Source organism: Panthera onca, chromosome X (genome assembly GCF_046562875.1).
Source record: "Panthera onca isolate mPanOnc1 chromosome X, mPanOnc1 haplotype 2, whole genome shotgun sequence".
NCBI lineage: Eukaryota > Metazoa > Chordata > Mammalia > Carnivora > Felidae > Panthera > Panthera onca.
The window spans coordinates 91,448,922-91,474,237 of NC_138357.1; the positions used below are offsets into that span (position 1 = coordinate 91,448,922).

Genomic DNA, 25,316 nt, shown 5'->3' on the forward strand with positions numbered 1-25,316 from the left:
GGGGCTCAAACTCATGACCCATGAGATTATGACCTGAGTTGAAATCAAGAGCCAGACACGAAACCAACTGAGCCACCTAGGCACCCCCATAAGCCACTTCTTTTTAGTCCTTCTTTTCATTAAACTTTACTTAAAAATACTAAAAGAAATGATACTTTCTGTTGCGGTTGCCCATTTCCTTCATTAATATTTATTTTCTCTTACACTTTTCCTTAAAAAATCATTTACTTGCTTGACTCTTATTATGCCCAGATCTCATGTCTGATTTCTCTTGGTTTTCACTGCTCTTAGTTAAAGTCTTGCGATTGTAATAAGTGAGATGCATCACAGGCTAAACACTTTGGGCTGCTTTTGATGAATTTAGCAAGTTCACTATGTCTTTGAAGATATTCGGAAGTCCACATTACATATCTATTAGATCTGTAATATATAAGTGGGTATATATGGGCATATATGTATGTGTGTGTACGTGTATAATTTGTTTAATCCTAGCTGGTGCCTGGCAGCTAGAGTTCATGACTCCAGGATCTTGGTCTGGACTCCCCTGTCCTTCCCCTCTGTGCCTTGGTCTCCATGTCAGGAAAACTGAATCTGCAGTGCCACTGAGCTGGACCCTCTACCAGGAGCTTAACAGGATGTGCTTTCTAGATGTGGAGGTTGCAGGTATGAGAAAACACTGATCTGAGAGAAACATGGTCCCAAAGATTCCACCTAGCTGCCTAAGTCAGAAACCACTTCTGCTTCCACTGGCAGACTAGGGCTGCTGTGGCACCTCGCCATTTTCTACACTGTATTAGGGGCACCTGGGCGGCTTGGTCGGTTAAGTGTCCGACTTCGGCTCAGGTCATGATCTCAAGGTCCGTGAGTTCGAACCCCGCGTCGGGCTCTGTGCTGACCGCTCAGAGCCTGGAGCCTGTTTCAGATTCTGTGTCTCCCTCTCTCTCTGCCCCTCCCCTGTTCATGCTCTCTCTCTGTCTCAAAAATAAATAAACGTTAAAAAAAAAAATTAAAAAATAAACTGATTTATGTAAGAACTTTCCCAACGAGTTTCAACACACCTTAGAAAGACTGCGCCTCACACATGTTCATATCTCTTACACTCCCTTGCACATTCCAACGTTCTGAGAAAAGCTCGTTAAAGGGAGGACTAAAAGGGAGAAATACAATTCTTGCATTTACAACCCATCTCTTATCACATCTAGCTCTCCCAGGCTCCAGAAAGGGTCCAGCCTCTTTCTACCCAAATGGCTTCCTCCTTTCCCACCTAAGACAAGATCTTCTTTTTTTTTTTAATTTTTAAAAGATTTGATTTTTAAGTAATCTCTATACCCAACGTGGGGCTTAAACTCACAACCTCGAGATCAAGAGTCCCTTCTCCACCATCTGAGCCATGCGGGCGCCCCCCTCTCTTCAGACAAAATCTTCTAATGAATGCCAATTTAGTGCTGATTTTTAATGATCAATGCCATGTACATACCTTTTCTAAAATAGCCATAATCAATATTACCGTCAAATTTACTAGAACTCCCTATGTGTAAGGTGTTGAAGGGAAGAGAAAAGATGGAAATCTCTCAAACCATTTCCTATGTGAGCATTTCTCATGCTCTTTATGGGTGCTGTATGAAAATGGGTTCCATGGTCATGGATCTGGGAAACTCTGGCTTAGAGTTAAATAGCTTTTTTATGTTTAATTTTTTTTTTCTGCCAGTCCTCATAGGACCCCTAACTTGCTAACGGACATCTCGGCACTCAAAGACAAGGCTAGGACACGGAACATTACCAAAATGTATCTGACCAAGAAACACCCTCTTTTGCAAAGCACTTTTGGCATTCTTTCTTCCTATTCTGGCTGGCACTAGCAGGGGCCTGAGGGAACATGGGAGAACATGGGCTAGAAAGAAGAGCTCTGAAAAGCAGAGGATTTATTTTCCAAATGATACTAACGGGAAGATATTCTCATGTGTACGTTTCCTGAACAAGAGCGTGCGTCATCCCACAACAACGAGTCAAACAGGAGAAATAAAATGAAATCACTTGTTGGTCTAGCTAAAATTGCAAGTGCTCTGTTGTTGAATCTCGAGCCTGGGACTTGGCCCCACGGAACAGGGCAGTACAAAGAGAAAGTACGTCGGAGCAGGTCGAGAGGGTCAAGGGCAAAGCAGAGCTTCCTGCCAGACCGGGGGTTAACTGAGGGCATTCATCTTGTGTATCCCAGTGACTGGGCAGACGCAACCCTGCGACTGTGGCGCATGGGATTCCTGTAGTGATGTCTCCTGTGATCGTGATGGTGGAGACATGGGAAGGAGAGGGGACCACAAGCCTTTAGATTTTTAGCACAACCTCCCCCACATTTGAACATCAGAAAAGGATTTCTAAAAAAACCTACAAATTGGGGGCACCTGGATGGCTCAGTAGGTTGAGTGTCTAACTTCGGCCAGGTCACGATCTCACAGTTTGTGAGTTTGAGCCCCACATCTGGCTTGCTGCTGACAGCGCAGAGCCTGCTTCAGATTTGGTGTCTCCTCCTCTCTCTGCCCCTCCCCCCGTTCACACTCTCTCAAAAATAAATAAACAATTTTTTTAACGTTTTAAAAAATCAAAGATAGACAAATAAAAATCTACAAATTGGGGAAAGTCACAGACACTCAGGATTTCTTTGGCCCAAAGAAGTATGTAGATTAGCGACTGTGCCCACATCTGTGCCCCAGGGTCAACTTTTGTGACTGCTTGCTGGGTAGCAAGTGTGGGCAGAATGGTGATTTCTTCCCATCAGCTGTGAAGCCTGAGGTTTTTTGTAGAGACATTCACCTACTGGGTATGGCTGTGGAAACTAAGCCACCAAGTACTTAGTAGGCAAGCACAGAGAATTAAATCTCGGCCTGAGGTTCCCTGTGTATCACTGGAGTCTGACAAATTACACAAGTGCTGTAGGAAGGAAAGGAAATGGACTAGTAGATCAGGAATCAAACTCTCTGAAAAACATGACATGTGAAAAGTCCTTTAAATGGAAAAGACTCAGCTCCACAGCTTTTGGGATCAGAGTGTTTATTACATTTAACAATACTCAACACTGGGGTGCCTGCGTGGCTCAGTCGGCTAAGCATCCAGCTCTTGATTTCGGCTCAGGTCATGATCTCAAGGTTGAGAGATCGAGCCCTGAGTGTGGCTCTGCACGGGGTGTGGAGCCTGCTTAGGATTCTCTCTCTCTCTCTCTCTCTCTCTCTCTCTCCCTCCCTTTACAAAAAGCAAACAATAAAATGAAGTGCCATGAAAACAGTACTGGGCTGCTCAAATAGAAGTATCCACATTATTATCATTATTTGTCTCTTCAGTTTCAAGTTCTGTGTTCGCTTAGGTTAGTTATCAACTAGGCTTCTGCCTGCTTGTTTCTCTCTCACTCACTTCTGTAGGACCTTGAACGAAATACTTGCATTCTTACAACTTTCTCTTATCTCTTAAGAAAAACTGTCACTTACTAAAACTCTGCAGTCCACCCAGTTTTCAAAAGGTATTCATTCAATGACCTTGACACAGAAGCAAAAAAGCTTAGGGCGCCTGGGTAGCTCAGTCGGTTAAGGGTCCGACTTCGGCTCAGGTCATGATCTCACAGTTCATGAGTTCGAGCCCCGCGTCGGGCTCTGTGCTGACAGCTCAGAGCCTGGAGCCTGCTTCTGATTCTGTGTCTTCCTCTTTCTCTGCCCCCTCCCCTGCTCACACTCTCTTTCTCTCAAAACTAAACAAACATTAAAAAAATAATAATTAATTAATTAAGGGAAAAACAAAAGAAAAAGCTTAGAGTCCACATCTGAGACAGAAGGCTATATAACAGCACCGATCCTATTAAATGGCAGGACAGGGCAATGAGAGCAAAAAGTTTCTGGCTGGGTCAGTGTATCCATGTGACAATGGAACTTCCCTTCTTGAGGAAGTGCCCAGAATGGCCCAGGTATGGGATTTATAGGACGTTAAAGGGTGTCTCCGGTTTCAACTGTTAGAGAAGGCTACTGTACAAAAGTTTGAAACCTCAGGACGGATGATGAAGTCTTTTGGCTGGGACAGCAGACTTGTGCTCTGGGGTAAGGTAGGGACTACAGAGGGGGAAATAGGGAAGAGGTAGAAAGCAAGAAGGGGGGAGGACAAAGGAGATGTTTTTTGACCTCGCACTGGCAACCACATTCTAACTTGAAAGCTCAAAACCTCCAAGAGTTGAGTTATCAAGGAGACAAGAGCAATTTCTCTCGAGGAAGCTGCTTATGCGAGGTTTCATTCCATTCACAAGGTTCTTTTTTTTTTTTCTAATTTTTTAATGTTTATTCATTATTTTTGAGACACAGTGTGAGCGGGGGAAGGGCAGAGAGAGAGGGAGACACAGAATCCGAAGTAGGCTCCAGGCTCTGAGCTGTCAGCACAGAGCCCGACACAAGACTTGAACCCACCGACTGCGAGATCAGGACCTGAGCTGAACTCAGATGCTTAGCTGACTGAGCCACCCAGGTGCCCCTCCACTCACAAGGTGCTTTCTGCCATTACCCACAATGCCCAGGCCTCAGTTGAGGGGGGTGGCTGCAAAGTTCCACAGCCTTAGAGAAATCCTTTGTGTCTGACCTAATCCCCTTTCTGTGCTGTCACTGAAAGCCAGCTCACTGAGTCACAGAGGGCAACTCTGGGCTACTTCTCAATGAATAGTTGGAAAAAGATTGCTGTCATGAATCGCCCTCTATTAAAAATGAATAGCAAAAAGATGAAAAACGTTCGGTACAGATGATGGGTGTACAAACATGTGAATTTACCTGATGTTGGAGAACTGTACACCGAATGGTTAAGAAGACAATTTTTATGTTATGTGTATGTTACCATGATTTTTTTCAAGAAAGAAAAAAAATAGAGGAGGTGGGGGAAAAATAACGAAAAAAAGGGGAAAAAAATGGAAGGAAAAAGATCTAGTCATTAACCTGACTTTGCTATGTATTGGGCTGTCGCTTCAACCGAGTGGAAGGTTTGCTCTCTACAAACTACATCTGAGATTTATCCCTGAAAGTTTCTAGGAAAAAGAAAAGAGGCTTTGAGAGAAAATGGCTAATGCTGACCTAGCTTTCTAAACACTACAAGGCTTTAAGAGTGATTTCTGTCATTATGCTTTCCTTTAAACAAAAGAAATAAATGAAGTCTTTTAAACATGGAGGAGGAGGGGTGCCTGGGAGGCTCAGTTGGTTAAGAGATCGGCTCAGGTCACTATCTCCCGGTTTGTGGGTTTGAGCCCCACATCAAGGCTCCTCCTTCTCTCTCTGCCCCTCTTCTACGTATGCTTTCTCTCTCTTGAAAATAAATAAATAAATAAATCTTTTTTTAAAAATGGAGGGGGGAGGGGCGCCTGGGTGGCTCAGTCGGTTAAGCTGCCGACTTCGGCTCAGGTCATGATCTCGCGGTCCGTGAGTTCGAGCCCCGCGTCGGGCTCTGTGCTCACAGCTCAGAGCCTGGAGCCTGTTTCAGATTCTGTGTCTCCCTCTCTCTGACCCTCCCCCGTTCATGCTCTGTCTCTCTGTCTCAAAAATAAATAAACGTTAAAAAAAAAATTTTTTTTTAAATGGAGGGGGGAAATGAATGGAAGTTACTAAAACCTTTTTTTTTTTTTACAAGCTATGTCCATATATCTTTGTACTAAATACTTGATAGACCAATGTGAGACTATATGAACATTTTTAGTCTCTCTGCTTTTAAAAAACCTACGTATAACTGGAATTTAGAAAAGAAAACAAGTAATCCCTCTTGTATTACTTCATTTCTATGATCAAACAGAATTTCTATCATGAGCACATGCCCATTACCATTTTCCTGTTCATACCTAATTGGTTTGGTTTTTTTTTCCATCTCTACCCTGACTTCTACAGCTTACAAATTATTTTAAATCCTCTCTCTTTTTTCTCTTTAAACCAAGCAGGATATAATGGCATAAAATAAAATACTCTGATCTGGGTCATACTTTGACGAGTAAGTTCACATCAATCAATTAACAAAAAGAATATACAGCCAACTATTCCAAACCGTGCTGTAGACTTAGTGTTTTAACATAATAAGGGGACTCATCTGCTGAGCCCGCTGAGCCTAACTGGGGTGGTCTGGGGGGTTGGTCAGGAGTCAAACGCTCACTGAAGGCCAGAGGCACCCCAGATCTATGGCTCAGGGTGCACGAGAGGAGAAGAAGCCACCTTGGTGAAAGGGACCACATACAGCTCCCAGGCACCCCACAGGACCTTGCCTGCGTCCAGAGGAGCCCCTACCATTTGAGTGGCATGTTAGGACTTCAGAGCCTATCAGGGTAAGGTGATTTTTATCATACCTTAGAACGGGTTATTAAAAGGGATTTATAGGGGTACCTGGGTGGCTCAGTCGGTTGAACGTCCAACTCTTTTTTTTTTTTTAATTTTTTTTTTTTTCAACGTTTTTTATTTATTTTTGGGACAGAGAGAGACAGAGCATGAATGGGGGAGGGGCAGAGAGAGAGGGAGACACAGAATCGGAAACAGGCTCCAGGCTCCGAGCCATCAGCCCAGAGCCTGACGCGGGGCTCGAACTCACGGGCCGCGAGATCGTGACCTGGCTGAAGTCGGACGCTTAACCGACTGCGCCACCCAGGCGCCCCCCAACTCTTGATTTAGACTCAGGTCATGATCCCAGGGTCATAGGATCAAGCCCTGCTTTGGGCTCCAAGCTCAGCATGGAGCCTGCTTAAGATTCTCTCTCTTTCTCAATCTGCCCCCTCACCCACTTATGCTCTCTCCCTCTAAAGTAAATAAAATGGGGGCTCCTGGGTGGCTCAGTAGATTAAGTGTCCAACTTCGGCTCAGGTCATGATCTCGAGGTTCAAGGATTCAAGACTCACGTTGGGCTCTGTGCTGACAGCTCAGAGCCTGGAGCCTGCTTCGGATTCCGTGTCTCCCTTTCTATCTGCTCCTCCCTTATTCGTGTCCTCTCTCTCTCTCCTTCTCTCTCAAAAATAAATAAACATTAAAAAAAATTGTATAAATAAAAAATAAAATAAAATAAAAATTTTTAAGGAATTTACAAGTTGACTTTCTGCCCGTGGAATAAGGAACTTTGTGATGTAACCCCCAGAACCCTGAGCTCAAGAGCCAGAAAGCCTTACTTTGGTGTCTAAATTTTCTGAGCCTCAGTTTTTTCATCTGTGAGATGGGGGGAAATGCTTATTAAGCCATAGGATCACGAGGTAACTCAAATGAGGTGACACAGGTATAGGAACCTTACAGATGGAAGGCAATACCAATGCATGGAGTGAGGCGGCCGCCGGGATTCAGGGGATTAAAAGAAAAGAAACAAAGACACAACAATCAATATCCCTAGAAGAGCCTAATGCCCTTGGCTTCCTGCCTTTCCTACAGAGCGGCGTTGAAAGTGAAAGTATAACTTTCTTTGAACACAAAACATACACTTCTGTGATTTGGTATAGAAAACGGTGTTAAAAGCAGCTTAAAAATATATGTCCCTGATCCAAAAGAAACACTATTATAAGGGGTCAGAACGCAGTTATTTCTGGCAGGCATTAATACATCCTAACAAAAATAAATAAATAAGTAAATAAGTAAGTAAGTAAAATAAATAGATCCCCTGCTTTCAACACGGCCTACCGGCAAAAATAAAGTCCACCTCTAAGCAACAACAACAAAAAGTTGACTTAGTATTCCAGAACACACATATGTGGAAAGCCTTTGATTGCAGTTATTGGCCTAGAAACCTTCAAGTAAATGGCTGTGGGAAGAAAAGAACCAGTACTAGGAAAACCTTGGTGAGCTGTACTATCAGGAAAGCCTAGGTTGTTTAAATAAATATCACACCATTGTCTAAGAAGAAATGGGTGGTATATATTTATTGTCTCTATTTTTTTTAAGTTTGTTTATTTATTTTGAGAGAGATTGAGAGAGAATGAGCAGGGGAGCGGCAGCATAGAGCCCAATGGGCTCGAACCCATGAACCAGGAGATCATAACCTGGGTTGAAACCAAGAGTCGGACACTCAACCAACCAGGCCACTTAGGCGCCCCTAATAGTCTTGACTTTTATTTAGGGTGTGAAAGCAGGGAGAAAGTGGGAATGCATAAATATGTCAACTTCTCCTTCAGAGCAGCACCTGCAAAATGCAGTGTTCTCCCTCTCTCCACCCTACCTGTATTATTAAGACCTGGAAGAACCCAGGGCGCCTGGGTGGCTCAGTCGGTTAAGTGTCCGACTTCGGCTCAGATCATGATCTCACGGTTCGTGAGCTGGAGCCCCATGTGGGGCTCTGTGCTGACAGCTCAGAGCCTGGAGCCTGATTCAGATTCTGTGTCTCCCTCTTTCTCTGCCCCCTCCCCTGCTCACCCTCTGTCACTGTCTCTCAAAAATGAATAAATGTAAAAAAAAAATTAAAAAAAGATCAGAAGAACCCATTCAAAGAAGGAAAAAAAAAAAAAAAGGAAATCAAGCATTTCTGCTTTCCTCTCCAAGACCTGGCACTGTAAAACTTAACAAAAAGCCTCCACAATTCAATGAAACTTACTCATCAAATAACCCGTAATGATAGTGCATCTAATTCACTAATGCAAGTAATGGGTCAATTAATCCAAGAAGCATTCAAGTCCACCTGCTTCCCTTACACCATCCAAAGGAAAAGAATAGATGTTTTAAACACATTTAGCTGGTGCTACTTCAAATCCGCCTTTTAGGTTAAAAACAACATGGTTAATTTAATTTCACAAAGCAGATATAAACTCCTAAATAAAGCCATTATCAAATTCACAACATTCATAAAACCTGTCCAAGAACCTATTCTATAAGAATCAGGACCTACTAGGGAGCCTGGTTGGCTCAGTCAGTAGAGCATGCGCATCGTGATCTCAGGGTGGTGAGTTCCAGTCCGACACTGGGTGTAGAGATTACTAAAATAAATAAACTTAAAAAAAAAAAAGAATCAGGATCTACTAAACCAGAATTACAATAGGTATTCTACAGGCGCCTGGGTGGCTCAGTCATTTAAGCATCCGACTTCAGCTCAGGTCATGATCTCACAGATTGTGAGTTCGAGCCCCGCGTCGGACTCTGCACCGACAGCTCAGAGCCTGGATCCTGCTTCATATTCTATGTCTCCTGCTCTCTCTGTCCCATCCTTGCTCTCACTCTGTCTCTCTCTCAAAAATAAACATTGGGGCGCCTGGGTGGCTCAGTCGGTTGAAGTCATCCGACTTCAGCTCAGGTCATGATCTCGCAGTTTGTGGGTTCGAGCCCCACGTCGGGCTCTGTGCTGATAGCTCAGAGCCTGGAGCCTGCTTCGGATTCTGTGTCTCCGTCTCTCTCTCCCCTCCCCCACCTCCCCCACTCGTGCTCTGTCTCTATCAAAAATAAATAAAATGTAAAAAAAAAAAAAAAGTTAAAAATAAATAAATAAATAAATATACAAACATAAAAAAATTAAAAAATAAAGATAAAAAAATAAAAAAAAAAAAAAGAACAGGTATTCTATTCACAAGGTCCACGAAGGATACAGGCAGAAATGTGAGCTAATGGTAAGTTCCATGAAAGCAGGAGCTTTGATCATGTGTCCACCACTGTATTTCCAGCCTGGAACAATACCTTGTACAGAGGAGACTATCCAGTAACTGTTCATTGAACTGATGAATTTAGCATAATGATTTGAACCTTCTATGAATGAAGTAGACAGACATAGTCTCCTAGGAAGGGACAGGGTCCAAAACACCACTAAACGTCTATCTCCACTGCTCAGCTCAGAGGCTCAGGCTTAGAGTCTCAATTTGCCCTGTAAACACAATCTAGCAAGGGTCAAGAACCATTCTTTGGTGAATACTAACAATCGTTCTAGAGGGGCACCTGGCGGGGGCCCAGTCAGTAGAGTATGCGACTCTTGATCTCGGGGTTTCGAGTTCGAGCCCCACGCTGGGTGTAGAGATCACTTAAAAACAAAAATCTTAAACAAAAAATCATCCCAGAATACATTGAAACTGGATCCACTACAGTCTGCTGTCAGAAGAAACAACCGAGGCAGTCTTTAAGGCTGCGCGCTGGGAAAATTTAAAAGCTGAAGCAATCTGGACCATAAGGAATATGGCTTGGTTTAACTAGACACTGGCAATCTTCTGGATTCACCTGCTTCATTTCGGTGGTATTCACTGAAAAGAATGCACTGTGGTAGATTACAGAGGCTGGGGTTGTCTCGAGAGCCAATTCAGAGTGTCACAAAGACAATCTGCACTATTAACCCGGCGCACTACGGTGATGGGGAAAAGTCCATTCCCCTCGCCCCCCGCCACCCCACCAAAGTGGACACAGCAGTAAGGGTTGAGATATTTTTAAATAAGTGGAATGATTTTTTGCTATACGATTTGTTAACAATCTTCCATGGAATATAGTCTTCCTGCCTTTCCCTAATCTGGCTGCCTCACTTTACAGGGACTCCTTCAGCTCAAATAAATAAACCTCTAACTGACCCACAATTATCTTTAGCTGAACATTGTGGTCTACCTTGGGTGAAAATATGTGTGCTTTGGCAGATTAAAGTATGTGAGAGGATGGTTTAATGGTATTTCCGTGCTCCATCTTTTCTTTAGATGGGATTGTGTCTTAAAAGAAAAGAATGGTGCTCAGCACCTTAAATGTGTGCTTCTTTGGAAGCCAGTCTTAAAATGCATGAATGGTATGAGCTCGGGGGGAAAACAGACCATTATTCGTTTCATAGTCTTGTCGAGCTGCTTTATCTCTCTGAACCTCAGTTTTCCCCTCTGTAAAATGGGGATAATCGTGCCTGCCTAACGAGGTGTATGTAATGATTTACGGAGATCGTGCATAAAAAAATCACTTAGTTGTTTACTGTGAGACTTCAGGGAAAATAAAAAATCTCTCAGCACCTGAATGTGAGAGAGGAAGAGATCATAAGCATGAGTCTGCTCAGATTCCAGGACAATCATCAGACTCACTTGCTTCCTACTTGGACTGAAGAGTGAATTTATGGGACTGTTTATTTAGTACTCCATGCAAAGGATTTGGTCTCTCTCCCTACATTAAATATGCTAACACATGTAAAAGTGCTCAATAAATGTTAGTTACTATCATTCTCACCATTGTCATTATTTGCTAATCCAGGGAAGCACCCTGCCGTGTAGACAGAGAAAGTGATCAGGAAGCCTACCGAAGCTAGCATTGTATAGTTTTTTATACTTTCTTCATTCCCCCCCTGACCTCTGAACCCAGTTTCTCTCAAGGCTGCTGGTTTGTTTTTGTTTTTTCACATGTGTAACTGCCAGACCCTTCCCCCAAACAACCCAAACCATCCCAAACCATATCAGAATGTCTTAAGATCCCCTGACGGCGCATCAGTGTGCACATATCACAAGTACCCTTGACTCCAAGCTCCGAAAACCCCCCGAAGGCTCCAGACCCGTGTGACTGAGTGGGGTAGAGCCGCTCAGAGAGTGACGTGATCACCGGTGTGGGAATCCTACCATTAGAACGAGTGCATGACCCCTGCCCTCGAGATGCTAGTTCTGGGAAGCCGGCTGCGAAGGCAGATCGGACAGCCTGACCTCTCAAGGCACATTTCCAACACTCCAGCTGCTCCATGTTTGGCTTCAGTGACAAAGAATAACTCTGGCAACAGCTGGATATCAGCAGAGTGAAACAATCTTATTTAAACAGTGGTAAACCACACAGCTCAGCTAGACTTCCCAAGAGTCAAGGCTCAGTACAGAGGAAATTATCAAAGCGTGCAAAGAAACGCCAGGTAACAATGACAATGTATAACCTGCTCAGTCTTAAGAACTGGCCTTGGACTACTGTGTTCCTTGGGGCCTTAGAATTGCCTCATAGGTGCCTCAAGGGCTGCGTGTGGCTCTGTGTGTGTGTGTGTGTGCGTGCGCGCGCGCGTGCGCGCGCGCGTGCGCGCACACATCCGGAGGCACATCCATGTGTCTACCGCAGGTAGCTCCTGTCCCCGCCCCCTTGCTCCCCATAGACACTGAAGAAGGAAAGAAGATAAAAGCCTCATACCCTTACTCCAGTTGGACTGGGGGTAAGGGTGCAGCCTTTAAGGGCCACAGTGTGTGATGTGCAGAGGGGGCAAACTGAGGCATGACCCCTTACAGGGATTCCCAGGGTCCCCAAGGATTTCTTTAAAAAGAAAAAGAAAACGCAGAAGACTACTATAAGGCTGAGAGCCTATTTTTACAATTGCTTTGAGAAAAAACTAGGAAGAAAACCGAATATTTTCCCAAATACAGTGCTCCCCCACTGGTCACTTGAGTAAAATGTCAGGCTTACCTTTACATATTGAACAAGCCGCTCACATACGTTCACTTTGTAAGTTTCTAGACCCAGCTCCTTAGATAACCGTAAGATTCTATTCTGGGTTGGTCCCACATACGCCCCGCCAACATCTACATAATTGACGTGTTCATTCTGTACAAAGAGAAAAAGGGGCCAGAAGACTTTAGTTAACACTTGGGGAAAACAAGTTTCTATATCTTAAATTTTTTTGTAATGTTTATTTATTTTTGACACAGAGAGAGACAGAGCATGAACGGGGGAGGGTCAGAGAGAGAGGGAGACCCAGAATCCGAAGCAGGCTCCAGGCTCTGAGCTGTCAGCACAGAGCCTGACGCGGGGCTCAAACCCATGGACCGTGAGATCATGACCTGAGCCAAAGTCGGACGCTTAACCAACTGAGCCACCCAGGCGCCCCAACAAGTTTCTATATCTTAATTAAAAACAAAAAAATTTATTTGTTACACCTTAAATGTGCCTTATTTCTCTCTTATAAAGTGCAGCTGAAAATACCAATTTTTTCTCTGTCACCCAAGAACTTGGCGCAACCCTGTAGGACACTCATCAGGAAACAATCCCATTTGTATAGCTACTGGTGAGGTGGATTCAACAATAACATGTATAGTAGATAAAGAACGCTATAGTACACCCTGCCGATCTAGATCCTTTTCCAAGCATTTAGGTTTTTATGCAGGCTTTTCTTTGGGGTTGTTGCTGGAGGAACCACCTTGAGATTTATTAGGCCCAATTCTCTGATTTCCAACAGATGAAGTTTTAAATCAGAACACACTGATGGGCTCTTGAGCTTATGTTAAAATACTTTCTGGATCATTGTTTTACGCTTATCCTTTTTTGGTGCCTTGTTTTCCTTGTATGATTTCTCATTTTTAACTATGAATTACTTCTTTTCTTTGGAGTCTGTTTCTGCCAGCCAGTGTGGCACTTTACATAGTCTGCCTGACGTTTAGCATGCCATAAAGGTAGTGTAAATTTGGGTGGAAACCATGAACGAGGGCAAGGTTTATTTTTCTCCCTTTCTGAATGGTAAGCTTTATCACACTTCCACGTATGAAGCATTCCAATTGGAGCGTTTCCTATTAAAATTCCCTATCTTCAGCAGGTTCGGAGTTTCATCTACTGTTCCCTGCACGCCATATGGCCGTCACCCTGTAATTTGCAAAGTCTTTCGGGCTCAGTAGGCATTCAAGGTGAAAGTCAAGTTTTGAGCTCATTTACTTCCTAGGCTTCATGTTTTTACTTTGCTCTGGGGATTCGCTTGTTTATTCAACAAGCAAGTACCTTGCTCTCCTACAAGGTGCCAGGTACTGTTCAAGGAGCTTCTGTTACATCAGTAAACCAAACAAAGATCCCTGCTCTCAAGGAACTTACATTCGATGGGAAGAGACAGAAAATGAACCCAGAACATAACAACGAAGTCTCTCAGAAGTTGATAAGAGCAACGAAAATCAAAAAGCTAAAGTAGAACATGGGAGACTGAAACCGCAGAGAAGAAAAGGAAAGACTGCAATTTACAATGCACTGGATATGTAGGCCGCCTTGAAGAGGTAACATTTGCATAAAGACTTTAAGTAGATGAAGGAGTTATCCATATGCCAGGACAAGGGCATTCCTGGCAGAAAGAACAGCAAAGACTAAGGCAGAAGGGTGCCTGGTGTGTTCAAGAAACAGGAGACCAGGGGTTCCTGGGTGCCCCAGTTGGTTAAGCATCTTGACTCTTGATTTTTGCTGAGGTCATGATCTCACGGTTCATGAGTTTGAGCGCCACATCGGGCTCCACACCGAATGTGCAGCCTGTTTGGGATTCTCTCTCCCTCTCTCTCTGCCCCTCCCTCCACTTGTGTGCACTCTCTCTTTCTCAAAATAAGTAAGCATTTAAAAAAAATAAGAAATTGGAAGCCAGTATGGCTAGAACAGAGTGAGCAAGGAAAAGAGAATTAGAGATAAGGCTAGAGACGTTATTGGGGGGCAGGTCATGGGAAGCCCCAAAGGTCATTGTAAGGACCGTGGCTTGACCTCTGAATGAGGAGAGTTTCTGGAAGCTTTTCGGCAGAGACACGCCAAGATCTGACTTAGGTTTGAGAGGCTCATTCTAGCTGCGGCACTAAGACTAGATTATAGGAGGCCAGGGTGAGAGCAGGGAAATCAGTTAGGAAGCCATTGAGGCATCTGGCTTAGAGATGGCGGTGACTGCCCCCAGGAGTTGCCATGGTAGCGGTGCAAAGTGTTGGATTCTGGATGTATTTCGAAGGCAGAGCCAACAGAATGAATGTGAGGCATGAGCATATTGGGTGTGACTCTGAATTTTTCGGAACTGTCATCCTTTCCATCAAGGCTGCTGGAACGGCGGTCTTGAAGGAGAAAGTCAGAAGTTCAGATTGGGTGTGTGAAACGTGAGCTGTCTGTTCAGCATTCAGGAGGCCCGCAAATTTCCGATTTCCGTGTCAAGGCAGCAGAGTGTATTTTATACAACATTTTACTGATTCCAATGGGGAGAGGTAACCAGGGCTTCCATTCTGCCACAAGACCGGAAATGAAGTGTGCCTCTGACTTCTTTAAACTAACCCTGCGGCGCCTGGGAGGCTCAGTCAGTTAAATTTCCGACTGTCTCAGTTTTGGCTCAGGTCACAATCTCACAGTTCATGAGTTCGAACCCCGAGTTGGACTTTGCACTGAGCGCAGAGCCTGCTTCAGATTCTGTGTCTCCCTCGCTCTCTGCCCCCCTCCCGCTCGTGCTCTGTCTCTAAATAAATAAATAAATAAATAAGTAAATAACTTTTGAAAATAAAATAAATATAAAACAAAACTGGTTAAAGTACTTGCTTTAACCAAGCAAGAAGGAGTCGCGGGAATTTCCAAACATGATGTCTTTAGATGACAGACACTAAAGCCAATAATCCTAAGTGCAGGATTATGAGGCATATTGCAGAACATTTCCTTTTTTTATCATACAAATTGTTACAACACTATCGACTATACTCCCTATCCTGTACTTTTCTCATGTCTGTGACTTACTTATTTTATAACTGGAAGTTTGTACCTCTTAATCTCCTTTACCTATTCTGTCCACCCCCAGCCACCTCCTTTCTGGCAACCACCAGTTTGTTCTCTGTACATAGTGTGCTTCTGGTTTTGTTGGTCACCTATGCATTCATTTGTTTTCTTTTACAGGATGTTTCTTTACAAAGGTGAAAGATTCTTTTACTTTAAAGTTTATTCTTATTTACTTTGAGAGAGAGAGAGAGAGCAAGCAGGGAAGGGTCAGACAGAGACAGAGACAAAGAATCCCAAGCAGGCTGCATGCTGTTAGTGCAGAGCCCGACGTGGGGCTCAAACTCACAAACCATGAGATCATGACCTGAGCCGAAATCAAGAGTCAGATACTTAACTGACTGAGCCACCCAGGCACCCCTGTCCATTGTTTCTATTTAGTGGAGTCCTGGTGGTACTTTCCCTGATGGTACTTTCCCTGATGATATTAAGGCAACAACACAAATTAATTAATTTGGTCCTGAAGAATTACAGAGGAACCACACGAAGGAAAAACTGGGAAGTTCTAAACTGACAGGAGATCTATCTGAACAGTGGCCAAGTGACAACACCAAACGTAGTATTTCGGTACTTAAAGATCCAGAGTAACTGTTAGGGCGTCTCCACCCCAAATTATCCTAATTGACTCAGAATTGCTCTTACAGGGGAGCCTGGGTAATGATCTCAGAGTTCGTGAGTTCAAGCCCTGTGTTGGGCTCCGTGCTGAGAGTGGAGCCTGTTTGGGATTCTCTCTCTCTCTCTCTCTCTCTCTGTCGCTCCCCCACTTGCTCGTGCATGCGTGCTCGTTCGCTCTCTCTCTCTCTCTCTGTCTCTCTCAAAAATAAATAAACTAAAAAAAAAAAAAGAAAAGAAAAGAATTGGGGTGCCTGGGTAGCTCAGTCGGTTAAGTGCCCAACTCCTAGATTTCGGCTCAGGTCATGATCTCATAGTTCGTGAGATCGAACCCCACACTGGGCTCTGCACTGACAGCGAGGTACCTGCTTGGGATTCTCTCTCTCCCTCTCTGCCTCTCTCTCTCTCTCTCTCTCAAAATAAATGAATAAAATAAAAATTAAAAACTTAACAAAAATAAATAATAAATATTTTAAAAATTGCTCTTAGTAGGAATTCTAACAATATCCAGTTCAGTTTCTTATTAAATACCATTTCTGTTCCTTTTTCTCAAAGCCCTTTATTCTCCTTCTATTCACTTGAAATCTTACAAATGTTAATTCCTACTTTGTAAGCATTTCGAAGCGCATTTCAAAGTTCTTTCCTCATATACCTAAAGAGTTACAATTATGCTTCACACACAATACTTCCTGTATGGTGCTGACGTATATAAATGATACCGCCTGAAAAATCAGCCTGGGGCAATAACACAGATGGGGACAGGCATGTTGGAATTCTCATTTCCGTTAGATCAAGAAACTTGTTCTTACCTGAAAATCTGCAACATGACTGATGCTCCTATTTAATAACCAAAAGGTTTTAGAGATAAGAAAGGAGGGCTAAGGAATAGCTGAATAACTATCGCCAAACTGAAGGCATAATCTTCTGAAAATGACAGGGGACTTGTATCTAATAAGGTCAGACACGCAGAATATGCAATCCTTCTTTTGCACTACAACACACTGTCTTCAACTAGAACTTGAAGTTGCCAGGGAGCTTGAAGTACATTTAGATTGTATCTCACGGCCCGGGTGGGAAGACAGAGATGTGAGGTGCCAGAAGGACTTGGCCCAGGTTAAGAAGGGATGTCAGGTAGTACAGGGGCCAGAATCTCAGTCTCCTCAACTCCAGACCAATAGCTTCCCGGTGCAGCGGGAAGCGCTCAGAAATTCTCCAGATACAATTAATCGGGATTCATTTAAAGCAAGCAAGCAAACACACCCCACAGAGCAGCACTGCAGTAACATCCCCTGGGGAGCTCGTCGAAATGCAGATTTGGATTCAGTGGGTCTAGGACCAGGGGCCTATGATTCTGCATCTCTATCAAAGCTCCTGGGGGGGAGGTGACTCTGAGGCTACTGGTCCATGGATCACACTGAGTAGCAAGGCTGTAGAACACTCTTAGAACTGAGTAAAGTGAAAACAGACCCATGGTATATCCCTGTGTGTATCTTTTTTTTTTCATCCCTGCGTGCATCTCAAAAGGTAGGGGGACGCCTGGGTGGCTCAGTCGGTTAAGTGTCCGCCTTCGACACAGGTTATGATCTCAAGGTCTGTGAGTTCGAACCCCACGTCGGACTCTGTGCTGACAGCTCAGAGCCTGGAGCCTGCTTCGGATTCTGTGTCTCCCTCTCTCTCTGCCCCTCCCCTGCTCATGCTCTGTGTCTCTCTGCCTCTCAAAAAGGAACAAATGTTAAAAAAATAAAAAATAGAAAATCATAAAAAGGTAGGAAGCAGGGGTGCATGGGTGGCTCAGTCGGTTAAGTGTCAGACTCTCAATTTCATCTCAGGTCATGATCTTATGCTTTTGAGAGTTCGAGCCCTATGTCGGGCTCTACCCTGACAGCGCAGAGCCTGCTTGAGATTCTTCCCCTCTCTCTCTCTCTCTCTGCCCCTCCCCTGCTCGCACTATCTCCATCTTTCTCAAAAATAAATAATAAATAAAGAACTTTAAAAACGTAGGAAGCAAATGACAGGGGGAGCATGGCCTGGTCTAACGGAAAAACATAGTCTACAGTATTCTAGTTCACATGTTGGTTAGCTATTCCACATCCACTCATATTGCCTTTTCCATGCCTGCTTGTATTATGCAGTCTGGAAATGCTAAATGCTTGCTTTCCCGGGCTCCCCAGCAGCTAAGGGCATAGCTATAGACTAAAGCAAATGTCTGCTGGGGGTCTTCTGGTAAAGGAAAAGCTTTGTTGCAGATAAAGCTGGGGCCGCCTCACCACAAAACAGGCTCTTAACTACAGAGAACAGGGGCACCCGGGTGGCTCAGTCAGTTGAGCGTCTGACTTCAGCTCAGGTCACGATCTCGCAGTTCATGAGTTCGAGCCCCGCATCGGGCTTTGTGCCGACAGCTCAGAGCTTGGAGCCTGCTTCGGATTCTATGTCTCCCTCTCTCTCTGCCCCTCCCCCACTCTCACTCTGTCTCTCCAAAATAAATAAACGTTAACTACAGAGAACAAACTGATGGTTACTAGAGGGGAGGTGGGTAGGGGGATGGATGAAACAGGTGATGGGGATTCGGGAGTGCACTGGTCGTGATGAGCACCGGTTGTCCTATGGAAGTGACGAATCACTGTATTGTACACCTGACACGAAGGTTACACAGTATGTTAAGTAACGGGAATTTAAATACAAACTTAAAAAGAAAACCTCGTCTTGCCTCTTCATCCTCTTTCCTGTCCTCAGTGAGGACTGATGCTCAGAGTTACAGCAGCCATCTGGTGCCCATTAGGTAATAAGACAATAAGACAACATGCAAAGAATGGCTGAGCAGAAAACAGAGCATAAAGCCTTGATGACAAAGCCGAGCCCCCCCACCGCCCCCTGCCCTGCGCCAGTCTGGACTCCTTGCCACCAGACCACTTCTTATGCAAAATAACTGCATGTTTGGATTGCTCAAGCCATTGTGACTAGCGCTGCAGAAGCCATTTTGCTGTAAGCCCAACACATCTTATTAGATAGATGCTGCCTCTCTTTCCGGTCACTGCAACCGGCTGCTTTCGTCCTGTGGATCTCCAGCCTTTACCACTCCATTTGCAGGCTGGAGGAAAGGCTCTCATTAATGACCTAACTGACAAACACAGGGGCTTCCTCTTTCCTCCACCCATCTGCCTCTGCCACCGCTGCTTCGCTTTAGCTCCGCTGCCTCTGCACCCATTAAATCTGCATGCTCCCCAAACCTCTGCCTTTGGCCCTATCTCCTCCCCACCCCATGTCGTCTCCCTGTGCGCATCCATCAGCTCCCACAGACTTGACTGCCTACGACCATGGCCTTGAATAATGGCAAGCAATACTTGGGATGCGGTTTTTTTTTTTTTTTTTTTTCTAGAATGGTGACATCAGCCCAAGTCTAAAACGGCAGTGATGTAGCAAGAACTGAGCTTCGTCCTCATGTCTAGCCGACCTTACCCAAGCAAAGAGTGTCCCTCCCAACAGCTCTCCTCTTAGGAAACAGGGGCCAAGGACAAAGTTGCACAAAAATATGCATTTTGCTTCTGCTTACTGTAGCCGCACTTTTTTTCTTTCAAGTTTATTTATTTACTTATTTGCTTATTACAGAGATTGCACAAGCAGAGGGAGGGGCAGAGAGAGAGAGGGAGAGACAGAATCCCAGGCAGGCTCCATGCTGTCAGCACAGAACCCGACATGGGGCTCGAACACACACACCGCGAGATCATGACCTGAGCCAACATTAACAGCTTGACTCCTAACCGACTGAGCCACCCATGTAGCCATACTTCTTTTAAGTTGTGTATCCTTAAATAAATAAAGATGGAACCTATACTCTGTGTGTGTGTGCGCATGTGTGTTACGGGTATACAGTCATTTCAAGTCCAGTCAAACCGTAACCCCATCTGAGACACTACCTAGTCTACTGAGGTCTCTGGTATGGAAGTTATGACAGTGTACTGAAGTTATTTGTTCACGTTTGTTTTCATCACTAGACTATAAGCTACTGAAGGTCAGAGGCGTTCACTCTTCAGTGAGTGTTTATTTGGTTTGGTTTTGTTTTATTTTTATTTTTTCAATTAACATCCAAGTTAGTTAGCATACAGTGCCACAATGACTCCAGGAGTAGATTCCTTCATGCCCCTTCCCCATTCCGCAGCCCCTCCAGCAACCCTCTGTTCGTTCTCCATATTTATGAGTCTCTTCTGTTTTGTCCCCCTCCCTGTTTTTATGTTATTTTTGCTCCCCTTCCCTATGTTATCTGTTTTGTCTCTTAAAGTCCTCACATGAGTGAGGCCATATGATATTTGTCTTTCTCTAACTAACTTCGCTTAGCCTAATACCCTCCCGTTCCAGCCACGTAGCTGCAAATGGTCAGTGAGTGTTTGTTGACCACAACGGATGCTTACTTGTTGGAGTAGCTGAAGGCTCTAGAGGACACATGGTTTCTGTGCCTTCCATCGCTCCCACTTCTAGTTTGAGTGAGAAATTATACGTTAAGCATTAAAAATCACTTACCCTCACAGTGTATGTTCTTCCTCCAACTCTGTCCCGCGCTTCTAAGACCAAAACATTCACTTCATGTTCAGCTAAGAGTTTGGCGGCAGACAGCCCTACGAGGAAAATTAAAAAAAAAAATCAAGGAACATGTTGAGACCTGAACATGAAACATCCAAGATTTAGCCAGATCTACACATAAAATGAGTGCAGGAAGGACATCCTTCATAATCCACAGATTCTGCTATCTTTCTAATAAACTCCGACCACAATGTGATTAACTGAGCTACGAGTTTTATCATCTATCCTCTGTTACATTAACATAATGCTATTATCCATCATGAGGCTGGTTGACAAAATGTAATAATTTTTTTCATTTAAATTCAAGTTAGTTAACATACAGTGTAGTCTGGGTTTCAGGAGTAGAACCCAGCGATTCATCTCTCATATAGGACACCCAGTTCTCATCCCCAAAAGCACCCTCCTTAATGCCCATCACCCTTTTAACCCATCCTCCCACCCACTTCCCCTCCAGCAACCCTCAGTTCGTTCTCCGTGTTTAAGAGTCTCTGATGGTTTGCCTCCCTCTATGTTTCTATCTTATATTTCCTTCTCTTCCCCTGTGTTCATCTGTTGTTGTTCTTAAATTCCACAGTGATAATGCAATCTTACTTAAGAGAATGTGTCGAACCCTCAGTCAACCCTTATCGCGCCCTTCATCCAGAAATCCTGATGGTATAAAGAGAAGGGTATGTTTTCCTGGAAACTTCCTCTGGCTACACCAGCCCTCAGTATATCTGTGCTTTTCTCAAGTTAAAAAACCCTTATAATCACCTCCCATGATTTATCTCTGGATTACATGTTTGCTAGTTGTTTTTCCCACTAGATTCCAAGTTCCCAAAGGGAAGAACCATGCGTCGCACTTCCCTCATTGGCTCAAAGCACAGGTTTTTATGTGTAAATAAAAACTGTCATAAAAGATCGATTTAAAACCCGGTACAGTAATACCAGAAAAGTAGGGAAAATATGGTGGACTGACATTATAACAAGGATGTGTGCTATTAACATGACTTGTCACTGATGTTAATCCTGATTACCTGGCTGAGGTGGTATTTGCCAGTTTTCTCCACTGTAAAACTACTCCTTCTCCCGTCCAATCCTGTATTCTTTGGAAGGAAGTCTATGCACACCCCACACTTTTTAAGACGTGGAGAATTATGCTCCACTTCTTTGAGGGTGATGTGTCTATATAAATTATTAAGAATTCTCCCACACGGTAGATTTCTCTCCCTCCCCCGTTTATTTACATATTCAATCATGACCTTATTACATCAGTGTGGACCCACAGATAATTGTATTACACTTTGGGTTATAATCCGATAGTATGTTATTTATTTTGTTGCTCAAACCCTTCCAGCTTTGGTCTCTGAGAGTTCTTTCAGTTGGCTCTTGTGTCACTCTGACATGGCCCCATCACTGTGTGTGTGTGTGTGTGTGTGTGTGTGTGTGTGCTTGTGTGTGTGTTTGCTTGGGCGCTTCCTTACTTTCTGGTAGGCTCTTTCTGTTCTAGGCTCAGCTTGTGTCTCTCTGTGCAGCCCCCGAATCAGCCATTTCTCCGATGAGCCTTGACAGCATTAGAAACCAAGATTTGGGCTCTAGGTGTGCTCGTTGCTGCTCACAGATCTCACAGATCTCTCAGCTCACAGAGTAAGGAAATCTATGTCGGCACACACTTATTTTCAAATCTACGTTGTTTTTGCACTTCCAATGCTAGCTTATGCCTAGTTATCTTTAAACTCCCGTTATGAAAAGTACGAAGCAGACTAGAGATAAACACACTTCAAAGAGAAAAAGAGGGTTTGTTAGCATATTAGGGTGAAAGAGACATAAGAAGGGCACCTGGGATAAGTTGGGTAAAATGGTATAAACGTGATTTTAAAACTCAGTAATCTGATAGCTCACTTCTGACAGTATACATCCGGAAGACAGCAATCGTTTCCCTGGTGCTGGCATTAGTATTGTCATTTTGAGGCTATTATGGATGTAGTGTGGGATAAAGCGAATGCAGAATCAGGCCGATGTCACTGAGAACCAGGGTTTTTGGCCTGGGGATAAGGAAATTCAGATAGAAGAACAATGACATTAAGTAAAAATCCTGTAGTCCTGAATATGAATTGGAATTGCTGGTATGATCTCCGGCTAGATTCTATCTTCAAAAAATACAGGGGCGCCTGGGTGGTTCAGTCAGTTATGCATCTGACTTTGGCTCAGGTCATGATCTCATGGTTCGTGGGTTCAAGCCCCACATCAGGCTCTGTGTGGACAGTCCAGAGCCCGGAGCCTGGAGCCTGCTTCGGATTCTGTGTCTCCTTCTCTCTGCCCCTCCCTCCCTCTCTCTCAAAAATAAATAACATTAAAAAAATACATATTTCTTAGTCCTGCCCAGTGAAAAAGCTTGGAAAAAATTACCTACCTAGAAGCAGTGAACACTCCCAACACCCAGATTCTGGTTCCTAAACAATGAATTTCCAATGAAATGAATCATGGCTTGTGACCTATTTCAGCTGTAGGGTAGGAAATGTGCAATACCAGAAAGTGAGGGCTACGTGAGACCGCCTGGATTGTGACAGAAAGGCTCAGGAACCTACCTATAGAAACTCCCACTGGCCAGAGATGGAAGAATTTGAGTATCAAATCAAAATAACAGCAAGAGGGAGAGGGGGTGGAGAAAAAAACCCAAAGAATCCCAACTGCGATGCTGAAATCCACGAATTCATAACGATATTAAACAAAGAAAAATTCTCATTGGTTCATCTTTGGAGAATGCTAAGGAACCACCTTACCAGTTTGAAAATGACTGAAAGAAAAGAATCTGACAGTCATCCTACCTTTCCTATTTGCAGTGAACCTCAAAGCAACCAAGTAGCTAACAAAGGGAGGTTTTGTTGTATAAAAGTACGCTAGCTAATAAGTAAAGACAAGTAAAATTAGAATATCAGCATTTTGCGGGGCGCCTGGGTGGCTCAGTCAGTTAAGCGGCCGACTTTGGCTCGGGTCATGATCTCACAGTTCGTGAGTTTGAGCCCCGAGTTAGGCTCTGTGCTGACAGCTCAGAGCCTGGAGCCTGCTTCAAATTCTGTGTCTCCCTCTCTCTCTGTCCTTGCCCCACTTACAGTCTGTCTCTCTCTCTCTGAAAAATAAAATAAAACCAGTAAAAAAATATTTTTTTTTAAAAAAGAATATCAGCATTTTGCGCCCCCTAATTGATGGATCTAGTGTAATAATCATTAACATCTGCTAACGTCACACAAAAAAAGAGAGAGAACCAGATGTTATCTGCCTCCCGATGGAAGAAGTAGTTAGGAAGGAAGGGGAGCAAACACTAAATTCTAACGTAATCAAGCCTCCAGATCTGATACTCAGGGGCCAGAGGAACACGTTTAAATAACACTACCAGATGCAATCAACAAAATCCAGATTGCAGGAACTGATACAGGACTACTCTGTTTTATTTTTTATTCTTTTTAAGGTTTGTTTATTTATTTATTTATTTATTTTTGTTCTTTTTTTTTTAATATATGAAATTTATCATCAAATTGGTTTCCATACAACACCCAGTGTTCATCCCAACAGGTGCCCTCCTCAATACCCACCACCCACCCTCCCCTCCCTCCCACCCCCCATCAACCCTCAGTTTGCTCTCAGTTTTTAAGAAAAAAGATGGAACGCTTCATGAATTTATGTGTCATCCTTGCACAGGGGCCATGCTAATCTTCTCTGTATCATTCCAATTTTAGTATATGTGCTGCCGAAGCGAGCACAAGGTTTATTTATTTTTGAGAGACAGAGCGCGTGCAAGAGGAGCACAGAGAGAGGGAGACAGAGAATCCAAAGCAGGCTCCACGCTATCAGCGCAAAGCCTGATGCGGGGCTTGAACCCACGAACCATTAGATCATGACCTGAGCCAAAGTCGGACGCTAAACCGACTAAGCCACCCAGGCACCCCAACCCTGGCTTATTTTTTTTAACTACTTGCCTGCACCCGCTTTTTCTCCCCTTTATCCTTTGCAGGCTTCCCCTACAATAAATCTCTTACAATGGCAAGTTCTGTCTTGATGTCTGCTCTCAGAAGACCCAGACTGACACGGTACTTTGTTCATATACAGAATCAAGGATGAATTTGGGTCTAGAAGACCGAGCATGCGGGGAGGCTAAAGCATAATATCCAGCCCTGCTATCTGCCAATGTCTGTTTGTACGTAGTTTTGACCTGTTCAAGTACAATGTACCCTTACATTGTTGACATTCATCAAAGATTTAGGCATGCAACAAATCTTTGGAATCTGCTCACAAAGAAAGCATCCATCCCGTGACATTTAAATAAATGCAAACCAAGGTCTGCAAACCTTGGTGCAATATGTTTTCTGGGACAGAGCCAAAGGCGGATTCTGCTGCTGGTCATTTAAAAAAGGACGAAGGTGTTATTAAAAGCATGCTTGTGCACACATCTGTTCTTATGTCAAACTACCACTCTGTATTTAAAAGCAGAGAAAGGCAGAAACGAAAAGGTTAATTTGTTCCCAGTTCACCTTAACCAATGGAACTATAAACCAATTAGAAAAAGACAGCCAGGGGTTTATTAGAATTAATCGGTAGCTCCTCTTCTAAAGCAAGGGACACCAACCCTCTGCGTGTTGCCTGCGGAGAGGCAGAGGTGGCTTTGACTTCCAGCAGCAGTGGGTCCCGTGGCGTCCTGTCGGTTTGGTGCTACGCATACAGATCAACTTCATGTGCCTTTCCTGTTACCCCTCCACAACCAGC

At 43.9% G+C, this 25,316-nt stretch overlaps 1 protein-coding gene and 1 non-coding gene across 2 annotated transcripts in view; both read right to left on the reverse strand.

The window, feature by feature from the left end:
* LOC145714113 (uncharacterized) overlaps nucleotides 1-25,316 on the reverse strand; it is a 69,736-nt gene that overhangs the window by 28,100 nt on the left and 16,320 nt on the right. Inside the window, exons 2-3 of the mRNA XM_081793246.1 lie at nucleotides 20,517-20,611; nucleotides 12,318-12,455 (exon numbers count right to left, since the gene is read on the reverse strand). Of these exons, the coding sequence (XP_081649372.1) occupies nucleotides 12,318-12,455; nucleotides 20,517-20,611 (233 nt within the window). The remainder of the gene's footprint in view (nucleotides 1-12,317; nucleotides 12,456-20,516; nucleotides 20,612-25,316) is intronic.
* On the reverse strand, nucleotides 24,210-24,316 carry LOC145714820 (U6 spliceosomal RNA). Its single transcript, XR_014137011.1, has one exon. It is a non-coding gene; the product is annotated as a U6 spliceosomal RNA (small nuclear RNA).